At 41.3% G+C, this 12,383-nt stretch overlaps 1 protein-coding gene and 1 long non-coding RNA gene across 6 annotated transcripts in view; both read right to left on the bottom strand.

Annotated features, from left to right (window-relative positions):
* The window catches only part of LOC129397382 (uncharacterized), a 180,244-nt gene extending 169,025 nt beyond the window's left edge, over positions 1-11,219 (bottom strand). Inside the window, exon 1 of the long non-coding RNA XR_008624709.2 lies at positions 10,803-11,219. This is a non-coding gene — a long non-coding RNA (uncharacterized LOC129397382). The remainder of the gene's footprint in view (positions 1-10,802) is intronic.
* RBMS3 (RNA binding motif single stranded interacting protein 3) overlaps positions 1-12,383 on the bottom strand; it is a 1,476,433-nt gene that overhangs the window by 1,458,649 nt on the left and 5,401 nt on the right. For 4 of the 5 annotated variants that reach the window (XM_034956011.3, XM_055109591.3, XM_055109592.3 and 1 more), the window contains exon 2: positions 11,456-11,679. In XM_034956011.3, the coding sequence (XP_034811902.1) occupies positions 11,456-11,679 (224 nt within the window). Of the gene's footprint in view, positions 1-11,455; positions 11,680-12,275; positions 12,347-12,383 lie in introns of those variants that run through there. The other variant, XM_055109595.3, reaches the window with a different exon arrangement.

Here is a 12,383-nt window from a genome sequence, read left to right as displayed (position 1 = left end):
ATCCTCATGACATACATTAGACAGATTACGCAACTAAGAATGTGTGATATCCCATCAACAGGGACTTATTTTTTCTAATTTAAGTTCAGGGGTACATGTGCAGGTAAACTTGTATCATGGGGGTTTGTTGTACAGATTATTGCACCACCTAGGTATTAAGCCTAGTATCCATTAGTTATTTTCCTGATCCTCTTCCTTCTCCCACCCTCCAACCTCCAATAGGCCCCAGTGTGTATTATTCCCCTCTATGTGAGGAACCTGACTTATGAGGTATGCAGGGAAAGGTTCAAATCAGGGAAAGCTTCCTTGAGGTATTGAACTGAATTTTGAAGGCTGAGTAGGAATTAACTGGGTGACAAGAAAGTGAAAGAGAGGGAAGGAAGAGCATTCTAGGCGAAGGGAATGGCTTTAGCAAAGGCTTAGGGTAGGACACTGTGAGCTCAAAAATCTTCAAAGTATGTATATTTTTAAAAAGGTTATTATTACTTTCATCCAAAGAGCAAGCAAGACAGGCAGGAGAGCAAGTTTTCAGGGTCAGTTGAAGAGGCCCCTGGTGGTGTCCTGCCACTCAAATCCAGCCCCTTGGACCTCCTGGGCACACGAACCCATGCAGTATCATCTGAGGATATCCTTCTGAGGAATGACCACATGATCCTTTGCACCCTATCCCCCAGCTCCTTTAACTCTGATGTTCTTTTGTTCAATTCCTTAAATAGAATAACAGAAAACCATGAATGCAGGTAGGACTCATTTATCCAACAAAACCAGAGTGACTGACAGATATACATTCAGATTCATGCAAGAACTTACAATAGGCTTTGCTCATGCACTACTGAATTTGAGTTTCTGGTCTAGACAGAACAGTAAAGGATCCTGAACAGTAAAGGATACTGAGACTCAAAGAAAATGTGACTTGTCCAGGAGTTCACAGTTACAAAGGGCAGATCCAGGATTCAATGTCATACCATCCAAGTCCCACATTCTTTCCTACAAGAGCAGTTTTTTTTTCCCAAATGAGGGTTACCATGGGAAATATTGAGTCAGATTCTTAATGACACAAACCCTACCAACCATGCAACTTTAAAGAAAAAATTATTGAGCTGATTTGTGTTCTGCCAGTGAAAGCACTCTTTCAAAGAGCTTTCCGTTCTCCAGCCAGGGAGACTAGCATTCTAAAACAGAGCTAGCATCCTAAAACACACTTACATTGTGGTTAGAGGCTTTGGGGAGCTGCCTCAGAAAGTTCTATGGCCACTTATTCAGAAAGGTAATATTGTTCCTCCAATTCAAATCCAGAGCCTTGCTTTGAACTATTTTTAAAGTCAATTTGAAGAACCTGGAATCATTCATAGGGCCTCATTAGTTCTGAAATACAATGAGTCATTTTCAGACTCACAGATTGAATGCCCCAAAGCACATTCAACAATGACAGCTCTCATATCCTGAGAGCCTACAAAGGCACAGATGTTTTACATGCATCCTATAAGGAGGGTGACTAAGTTTTCTGGTTTACCTGAGATGGAGAACTTTCAATGTTAAACTAAGATAAGTTAGTAACCTTACTAGTAATTCCATCCTATAACTTCAGGTATGTAAGAAGACCTTATCCGTCATCTTCATTGATAAGAAAATCCAGACCAGAGTGTTCATATGGTTTGCCCAAGGTCCTTACAGTCTGTAGAAACAAAACCGGGGTTTAAAATGGGGCCTAATTCCCAAGAATGACCCCAAACCTAGGCCCGTGGGTAACATAGCAATGCAATTTATCTGACAGAGATGCACATCCCTGGGTGCTGACATGTAAATGAACACCTCAGACCTTCAACTTCTCTGGTGAACTCTCACTTTTCTATCTTCTGAAATGGATAGGTTTTTTTTTTTTTTTTTCGGGACTGAAATAAAACTGGGAGCATTCTCTTTGCCTTAAGCTCAATGTTCTGATTTGCATGTCAGTGCCAGCAGTGTTATTTCACCTGAGGGCTACTTTTAAAACACCCAGAGCAGTGCAAGGGATTTGGCTGGGAAACTAACCAGTCAGTTGTGGAAAACAAGCTTTGGAGTCACACCTGAGGAAGTGGAAACAGTATATCAGGAAGACTTAAATTTAATTCCTTCTCTGACATATACTAGCTGTGTGACCTCAGGGTTAATAATAGGTATTTCTCAGGATTACTGGAAAGCATAAGATGAGACCACCTGATGTGAATCTACCTTGCTCTGTGACTGGCACATGATAAATGCCCAATAAATGCTAGTTCACCAACAACCCTAATAAAGAAAGCTTGAAATGTCCCTCACTTCGTAATCTCCTCAAACTTCCACCAGGGTTTCTGAAACCTAAATCTATGTGAAAATAATAGATTGTCTCAATAAAGAATATAAACAACCCAATTTTTTCTAAGACGGGGCAAAGATTTGAACAGACTTTTTACCAAAGAAACATACAAATAGCAATTAAGCACATAAAAAGATGCTCAATATCATTATTTAATAGGGAAATACAAATTAAAGCCACAATGAGATATCATTGTACATCTACTTGAATAGCTAAAATTAAAAATACAGCCAATGCCGAGTGTTCACAATGATGTGGAGGAACTGGAACTCTCAGGGACTGGAACTGATAGAAATGTGAAACGGTTGAGCTACTTTTAACAATAGATTGGCAACTTCCTATAAAGTTAAACACACACTTATATGACCTAACAATCTCATCCCTAGAAATTCATCCGAGAGAAATGAAAATGTCCTCACACTCACAAAACAAAGCTTATAGCAGCTTTATTCATAAAAGCCAAAAATTTGTAAGCAACCCAAGTGTACATCATCAGGTAAACAGAAAAGCAACACGTGGTATACATCCATACAATGAAATATTATTGAGTAAGAAAAATGAACTATTGATACATACAATAAAATGGGTGGATATCAAACAAATTTTGTTAAGCAAAGGAAGCTGGATACAAAGGGCTATATACTATCTGACTCACTTTACAGAAAATTTTGGAAAAGGCTGGGGAAAGGTGAGGGAATTATGCAGCAAGGAACGCAAAAGAACTCTTTGAGGATGATGGAAACATCCTACATCCTAATTGTGGTGGTTACACAGGTGTACACATTTGTCAAAACCCAAACTGTAGATTTAAAAAGCGTGAGTTTTACTGTCTGTAAATTATATGGCAATTAATCTTACTTAAAAAACAGATTGTATTCCATGGTATATATGTGCAACATTTTCTTTATCCAGTCTATCATTGATGGGCATTTGGGTTGGTTCCAAGTCTTTGCTATTGTGAATAGTGCTATAATAAACATACGTGTACATGTGTCTTTATAGTAGAATGATTTATAATCTTTTGGTTATATCCCCAGTAATGGGATTGCTGGGTCTTAAAGTAAAATAAAAAATAGAAATAAAAATAAAACATTGTACAGAACAAGAGGGTCTAACGTGGGGAGGCGGATGCAAGTCTGGGAAAAGCATACAGGAGGAAGCATGGGATGGATGGACAGCACAGAGCCAGTCACTAGTTTTTGCAAATGAATTGTGACCTGTGCCTTTGATTATTTAAGGCGAATCTCAGGAAATAAAGGAGCCACTCGCTGAGCAGTGTCTCTATGTGTCCCACAGTCTCATTTCGTTTGGCTATTCATTGAAATGCTTGTTAGACAGGTCAATACTTTATCTTACAAAACATGTTAAATGGCCTCAATTTTTAAGAATATGCTACGAGAATCACTACTCCTCCTGCTGCCTCCAGTTATGTTTTTGAGTGAGCTCAGGAATGTCTTATTTTTAATTACTTTTTAGAGGTAAAAACAATAGGCTAGTCTAAGAACATCAATCCCTCTTACCACTGACAGTAACTCTGCCATGGTCGTGCCCATGAGAAAAAGAAGATAAACTCAGCAAAAATGCCTCAGCCCAATCTCAGGCTTGAAACGGGTGCCCCCAGCAGTTCCCAACCCCCTATCCATAAGGAAGTACATAGAAGTCTACAGAGAAGTGAGGACAATGAGGACAGTGGGGTGTGATGGGCTATGATGGGATAAGACAGGATGCATGTGAGAGAGATGGGTTGGGAGAGGGTTGAGTTAAGGCTGCTACCTATTCTTTCTCAAGAAAGGCTGCTCTATCCTGACACAAATTTTATTTATCATTTTTGGTGCTTAAGTGCACTTCATTTATGAAATAATGTAATATCCTCTCTTGTCATACAATAAACAGGAGTTAATTCTATTTTTGTATCGAGATTTTCTTTTACATTTACGATGTAGGGAATTCCCAAGTCTGGAAACCCCTGCTGGACAGTGTTAGACCGCTAAGACAGTCTCAAAGTTTTACTCTCAACCTATTTATAAGATAAAGTCCAAACTTCCTGGCATGGCATTACAAGGCCTTCATGATAAATAAACCTCCAGCTATTACCTCTACTCAATTCTATGACAAACTTCTGAATCTTTCTCAGCCATTCCAAATATTGACCCATTCCCTCTATCTGGAAAGCTCTTGCTCTGCATTTCCTACTCCTCTTAAACCTGGTGAAATGGCTCCTTTCTATGCAGTCTCCATTCAGGGAGGGCAGCTGAGCCCCTCTCTGCAATACCTCTTATTCTCATCTCTTTCATGGCCCTCACCGTCTTATAGCATGATGATCTGTGTATAAGTGTGTCTCCTCCACTGAACTGTGGCGGAGTTTTAACTTCTTTAACTTTGCAATTCCAGCTAATACATGTTGACTGAATGCATCAATGCAGAATTCAACATAACCACTATTTATTGAGCACCTATGTGCCAGGCATGGTGCCAGAAGAATGTGTGCCCAGGAATGAACAACTTAACTCCCCACACTTGCCACCCAAAAATGAGAAACTAACACTGTCCATGATTCCACCACCTACAGGACTTCCTCCATATGGTACAAGGTCAAAATGTGAGGACAGAAACATTTTGACATGTAAATTCAAAGGTCAAAGAAAAAGCTTTAGAAATTTGAGCAATAAATCAACTTGCTTCAATTTACAGGCCAACAAAAATTATTGATATATTTTATTCTAAAGGACAGGAGTACCATGAAAGGTCTGTATTTGTATTTTAAAACATCAGGGCCCAATTGCACCCATTGTCAGATTATCTGTTCAGGAGATGTGTGCTGCTGATCTCATTTTATAAGTTGAGAAACTAAGAATTCTGAAATTCTAAAGCAGACTCCCAATGTTTCATGTAACCATATAAGAACTCAGAGAGGATTAGAGTTTCCTAAGAAGAGGAGGGACTTTGACTTATGTCACCTGGATGCAGGTTCCAGGTTAAAAGGTATTCAAGTGCCAGCTCTGCCTTTGGGCAAATCACTTATGGGACCTCAATTTTCTCCTATGTAAAAATAAAGAAAGGAGATTAGGTAGACGAGACCCAGTGGGATACGCATTCCAATCCAGTTTCCTAATTCTAGGAGTCTCATTTTGCATATAAAAATAAGGATCGGCCAGGTGCAGTGGTTCAAGCCTGTAATCCCAACACTTTAGGAGGCCGAGGCGGGCAGATCACGAGGTCATGAGTTTGAGACCAGCCTGACCAACATGGTGAAACCCCATCTCTACTAAAAATACAAAAATTAGCCAGGGGTGGTGGCATGCGCCTGTAATCCCAGCTACTCAAAAGGCTGTCGCAGGAGAATTGCTTGAACCCGGGAGGCAGAGGTTGCAGTGAGCCGAGATCACGCCACCGCACTCCAGCCTGGGTGACAGAGCAAGACTCTGTCTAAATAAATAAATAAATAAATAAGGATCAAGTTCTCTGCCCTTCTTCCTGCACATAAGTACATGATAGATTCCATACTTTCCTCTGTATTCTTTCTTTTAAAATGGTAGGAATACAATGCTACAAAATATTCCAGATTCTTGTCTAAATATGTCTGTTTCTCCCTCTCATTTTTTCTCATTCTCTTTCTCATTCTTTCTCTCTGCCTCTCTCTATCTAGAAAAGGGGTGATAATGGTTGTTTTGGCAACTAATATCCATTTTCTTTGGTCTCATAACAGCACCATGATTTATTTTTCCAAGAATTAAACCCCATCCAAAAGAAACAATTTGAAGGAACCTGCATTGAGGATTCCCACCTTACCTTGGCCAAGAAGCAGCTATCTGACCCAAGAGAGGCCAGTTAGATAACCTTCCCATAAAATACAGGTCTTGAGCAGAGTGGCATAAAGGCGAAAAATGGCTAGGATTTATTTTTCTTATGTCAGCGCCCTTTCAGTACTTTCTACTACTTAAATCTGAGCAACTCTTGTGTCAGCATTTCCCCAAAACTAGTTTTGTCATTTTCCGTTTGATTTTGTAATTACCTTAAAATTTTACAATATTTTGCTCACAGTAAAGTCAGTTTCTATTTCCTGCAACCAAAGAGTCCTAACAGATACAACTTTTTAACTCAATCATTTGTTAAGTCTTAAGATTTGCCACCTAATCTTCCTGAAAAGCTGTAAATATAATGTGCAAAAGCAGAGTAATCCATTTGCTTTCCTAGTGTCTTAGGCATACTTCTGGGGCCTGGGGTAGGATATAGGGACTTTTCATCCTGCTCTTCCTTGGTTTTCCTGATGAGAAAACAGCAGACTATTGACAAGTCAGGATAACTATTTGCTAACCTTCTGCCCACCAAGACCTGAGAACATCTTAAGGACCACAGGGCAAAACCAGGTGGATGAGCAGCAAATTGGTTTGACTGTAGAAAAGTATGGCTGTGTCATTTCCAGTCCCAGAACCCTCTAGTAAACTGAAAAACATTAGGGAGACTTGAAGCCCCAACTCATAAAATTTATTCACTATTATTGAGCAGCCATTACCTATGAAGCACTGAATAAAAAACTCTATACATTTCATCTCGTTCGAGCCATACAATAACCATAAATGGTTATTGTAAAATAATTTATAATTATTCCTATTTTACAGATGAAAAGGTTAAGTTTTGGAAAGGTTAAGACCTTGTCTAAGGTCAAGAGCTAATAAAAGACAAAGCCAGGATCAAATTGGGGTCTTTTTTTATTTCACAGTCAACAGTTTTAATCACATTGACGTCCTACCTATTGTGGACACGTTTCTGCTTCTGTGCCAGAAGTCAGAGTTCACCTGGCTAATATACAATGTAAAACCAAAAAGGCTTCCATTAGATTTCATGCCACAAACAATCACCCAAGGGGTTAGGCATCAAAGTGAACTACCTTGAATTTATCCATTGCCTTTTATCCTCTGCCTGCCACTTGAGACTTTGCTGTCCTCTGTGTACTGATAAACCCTATCTTACCTGGAGCAGGAATGTTTTTCAGGTTAAAACAAAAAAGGAAGACCATTATTCCTCACACGTTAACAGCACTCAAGAGCTTTGCCAAACTTGTAACTCCCCCAGGGCTCACTGCAGTTGATGCAGAACTTCAGGGACCTCCAACTTTGCACTTTGCAAGCTGCTCCTACTCAACAGATAAAAGGGAGAGATCGTCACCCAGAAGTTAAATTTGACTCTTAAATACCCTCTCACAGAGCCTTTCACGTATAAAGACCACCTTAAAGACTAAAGGAATAGAATGGAAAGCAACTATATGTTACACATTCACTCGAAAAAAAAATTTACTACACAAGTTAACTAGTAGTTTCATGCAAATATTCATTTCTTTATTGTAATATACATACCTTGATTATGTAGGATGTTAATATTAGAGGAAACTGGGCAAAGGATATATCTTTGCACCTCTTCTATAAATGTAAATTTATTTCCAAAATAAAAGGCTTTCACAAATGTAATGACATGCTCGGTAAGAGTCCCTACAGTATGCTCCTAAAGAATCACTGTTAGAACAGCATTACTGATGGAATGCAGTTGAAGTGAGAACTGAGTCATTTTCATCAATGATGTATCATTGGTAGCAACAGTACAGAGTTCCTCTAATCCAAAGCCATGGGAATAACACATCTTGCAAACCAAGGATTTAATAAGAGCTGAGCAAAAAAGAGAGTTTGGTCATAATGCTTCATATCTGGGCCATAAACATGCCTTCTATATATAACACTGTAGTAAATAGTATTGGCAGAGGGGAGGTGAAGCAGGCATAGGGTGTAAGGAAGGAAGTAAAAGGGAGGACAGAAAGCACCATTCATATATTCATGAAAGAGATGAACCTGAAGGAAACAAATAATCATTTTTCTTTAGCATCTAAGATCAGATCATGGGAAGAATTTCCACATTTGCATAAGTAACTTTATAATACAGAGGGAATAAGACACTGGAGTACAGGTCCTCGACACAAGAAACTTTTTTAAACTTTTCCAAAGAAAGTTTCAGAAACACCCATCCAAGAGTTATTTGGTATAACCAAAGCATTTCAGAAGAATTTTAAAAAGCAATGAAAGGATGCAATATTTAGAGCCTGGAAAAAACTTTCTAAGGAAGTTCTGAGGATGATCAAATCCAGAATCAAGAGCACTTTCAAGAATTTGAAGGTCTCTTACTTAAGGACCATGATCATTTAATCTTCTTTGCTAAGACAAGAAAGAAATATCTCACTAGGTCACCAAAGGTGATTACAATATTATCTTTGGATGTCATTGCAAAGAGAAGAGGCTGCTTTTTGTAAGGGTTTAATATAAACCTGCCTTAAAGCACAGAGGAAGAATAGATGGTCTATTTCAGGTCTGTTTCCTCCCCAGTTCATGGAATCAAAGCAATATAATATGCAGCTGCTTTAATATTTCTTTGAAGACTATTTGCTAGAGAGGAATCAGGAAACATTATTCTAGGACAGAAAGCACCAGTCACATCATGAAACTTGGGCGTAAAAAGTCCCTTGACTGATCCAGTTTTCTAACCTCTCTTCCTATTTCATAGACTTTCCGAGGACATATGACCATGAACCTGCAATTTAGGAGACAAGCTGATCTGGCACTAAGCTCTGATTTCTTTTCCAATAAGACAACTGAGATAAATTCATAGGAGAATAAATCATGGCCCTAAAGCAGAATCTTAAAAAAAAAATGCCATTAGTCTCTGATACTTTATTTTCAAAGGGCATATCTACTCACATCCTACTTATAATATCCTTAAGGTAAAGTTAAAGTAAATAATTCAGTTTTTGAAATTTGTATTTTATTGCTTTCACGAATGAAAAGAAAACATAATCATCTGGTACATTATGTTTGTACATTACTGTTTGAAAACCATACTGTGATAAACTCCTCCCCCTCACCCCAAATAGCTTGATAAAACCCCATTTCACTTTATACCAGTTTGTCTTCTATTTATATTTTAATAGAATAATTTGGTCAGACATCCAAAGGACTTCCCACTAATGAAATAAGAATTTTCTAAGAAAAATCCATTTATAACTTGCCTTAGTACCCATCAAAGACAAGAACAGTTATTAAAGTCTGAAACACAGCAACCATCCTCAGACTCCAAAGAACCAGTAGGACAGTATTAGAGGCAAGCAAAGGGTTAACACAGCTGATTTCTAGGTTAAGAGAAAGATGCAACATAATTTTTTAAGACAAACACCTGGAGGGAAAAAAAAAAGTAGTATTTTGTTTCCACCTGAAGAAATTACAGACAAACATGAAGCAAATCACATCATCAGAATACTCAATTATCTGAACATGCTAATTAACTAAATGTAATCAACCCGCTTTCAGTCCTCTTTTCACCTGCTGTCATATTTCTAGTGCACTGCCTTCCTTATTCCTCACAACCGGTAGAACATTAGACAGTCTGCATGGTGCATCAAAGGGAAACAAATAAGCACAGATTTTTGCTGATGGCAGGAATTTCTCATGCTCAGGGCATATGAATCAACAATATGGAAATGGCAGTACTGGCTGTATATTTTAATTATTCTCCACACCTATTTTGCAAAAGACACTTAAAGTTCAATTAGGTAATATGATGCTCAGTTATGGTTATTTCATAAAACTGAGCGCAGACAGTCATTTAAAGTAGTAAATATGCAGTCATGACAAAATTAAATATTCATGAAATCAAGAGCGACTGGAAAGCTGAGGATATCAGAATATTAAAATTCATCATAGTTTTCACAATGTAAATCTTGTATGCATTTGTAAGGCACCCCGGTCGCATCTAGAATGTGTTCAAATTCTAGTTCCTTGGTAAACTGCCATTTAAATAACAATATTGATTTTGGAAGATAAACAACAATTTTGATTCTTAGCTCAGTTTCAAAATGCAAAACAATCCTGAACATTTGCAAATCTGAACTTGTTAAGTGAGCCTGTCTCCAAACACAGAACAGCAATTCAATGTGATCCCGACATGTTTCCAGTATTTATTTAATCCACTAGTATCTTAGGAAAGCTCTAACAGAAACCAAGGCAATCTCCGTTAAGGGGCACTTCATGACACACAATTCCTTTCTAACTAGCAGAAGCGCCCATTTTCCTGCACACTTCCTTAAGTGAGCAAAAGTGAGAAAATAGATTGACTGACTCATTTGGTTCCAATAGTCTGATTTGTTGAACCAACTTTTCCCCAATATTGCCAGCCAGTTTCAAAATATATTAACAAATATACAGTGTACACTTTATACAGATAAAACAAAGCAACATTAGCTTCCACAAAACTAAACTCCGAGTGTGTGAAGGAAGACTGCTCAGAGACAAAGCTGTAATAAACACACCCTACTAATACTACCAAGGCAGTATTTTCTATGCCATTTCCTCTACTTTACAATTTTCTCAGCGGAAGAGACATCAGCACCAGAAAATAACATTCAAGCCATTTCTTACTAGAATCCAATTACCTGAAGAACTCCTCTTTCCACAGCAAGTAGCAGCTATCCCCCGGTCTACAATGACACAGCAGGGCTGCAAAAGATTTGTAGGGCTCATCTACTGCCAGGCACTTGATCTCTGCCCTCCTAGAAGGAGGATGCCAGGTCAGGAAGAGGACCTCCAGCTTAGAGCGGGGTTAAGCAGGGCACTCCATTCTGCAAATGAGCCAAACTTTGCTCCCATTGTTATCTTTAGGTTGATGTCACCACCCTCCAAGGAGTCTCAGAAGCCACTTGGCAGCTCCTAAAGAAATGTTTCTCTTAGACCCATATCATCCAAATAAGCCTCAGTTAGACCGCGAGGGCAAGCAAAGGTCTCATCACTGCTCTACTGAGGTGCTGTGCTTGCCCAGAGCATCACACCGCATGTACCAGAAGACTTTTCTCTGCACACACCGCTGAACACTGAAACCAGGACAGACTTCTGCACATACCCTCCAGTTCGGAAAGTCACTATCGCCCATGGATTCCCTTAAATCTTAAGCCTTCTTCACATCTGCCACCCCCACCCCCACACAAACCAGGGAAGGGGGTTGGGGAGCGGAGGGGTTAAAGTGACAGCCACGACAGCAACTCCTTGGTTTTGTTCAAAAGGTATCACAGCGCCAACACTGTGGACCTACCTTGCTCTCTCCTTTCTCGCCGTTGGGTCTCGTCTCGGGATCGTCGCTGTCCTCAGCGCCTGCACTCTCGCCGGGCAGTTCATCCTGAGCCAGCTGCTGCGGCGGCGGCTGGGGCTGGGGCGGCTGTGGCGGCGCCTGGCAGGCTCCGCCAGCCCCCTGGGAGCGGGGGATGGGCTCCGGGCGCGGAGAAACTCCCTCAACATCCATCTCCATCTTCCCATTCACTGGAGGGCAAGACAAAAGCGGAGTGGAGACTTGGCAGCGGCGCCCGGCAGCTACTCAGCTGCCCGTGGCACGCATGGCTCGCCGAGGAGGGGCCGCCTCCCGCGCGCCCTCCCTTCTGCCACCCTTCGCCCGCGCTCCCCGCAGCTCCGCTCGCCTGCTTGGCTCCGGCCCTGGCGGCGTCTGGGCCGGGGTGCGCGAGGAGCGGGTGGCCGCGTGTCCTTGGAGCGCTGGCCTTCAGGCGCCCCCGGCAGTCCCGCTAAGCAGAGCGCATTCCGGCGGCGGCGGCGGCGGCGCCTCCCAGCCGCGCTCCCAGCCTCAGGGCCGCTTGGGGACTTGCTCTCCAGCCCGGCCCACGCTCCTAGCCGCTTTCCAGCGTCTCTTGGGGCCCCTTGGCGTTTCTCCTCCCTACCAACCTTCTGAACAAAGTTGCTGGAAGAACCAACCTGGTCGCCGGGCAAAGCCCGGCGAAGCTGGCAAGAATAGGGACTGTCAGGTGCAAGTGAAATCTACCTTCCCCGCCCGCTGACCAAGCGCCGACCCTCAGCCTTACCCCCTCCCCAACGCAAAGGAGCCAAGGAAAGGAGGGATCTCCGACCTGTGCGAGGTGGTGGCGGCGAGGACTAGAAAGAGAGGAGCGTGCGGAGGGCTGGTGCGCCCACCCCCAACCCCAGGTGACCCCCGCCTCCGCGCTGGCCCTGGTCCC

Source organism: Pan paniscus, chromosome 2 (assembly GCF_029289425.2).
Source record: "Pan paniscus chromosome 2, NHGRI_mPanPan1-v2.0_pri, whole genome shotgun sequence".
Taxonomy (NCBI): Eukaryota; Metazoa; Chordata; class Mammalia; order Primates; family Hominidae; genus Pan; species Pan paniscus.
Note: the sequence above shows the minus strand (reverse complement) of the source record. Positions and strands in the feature narration are given on the sequence as shown.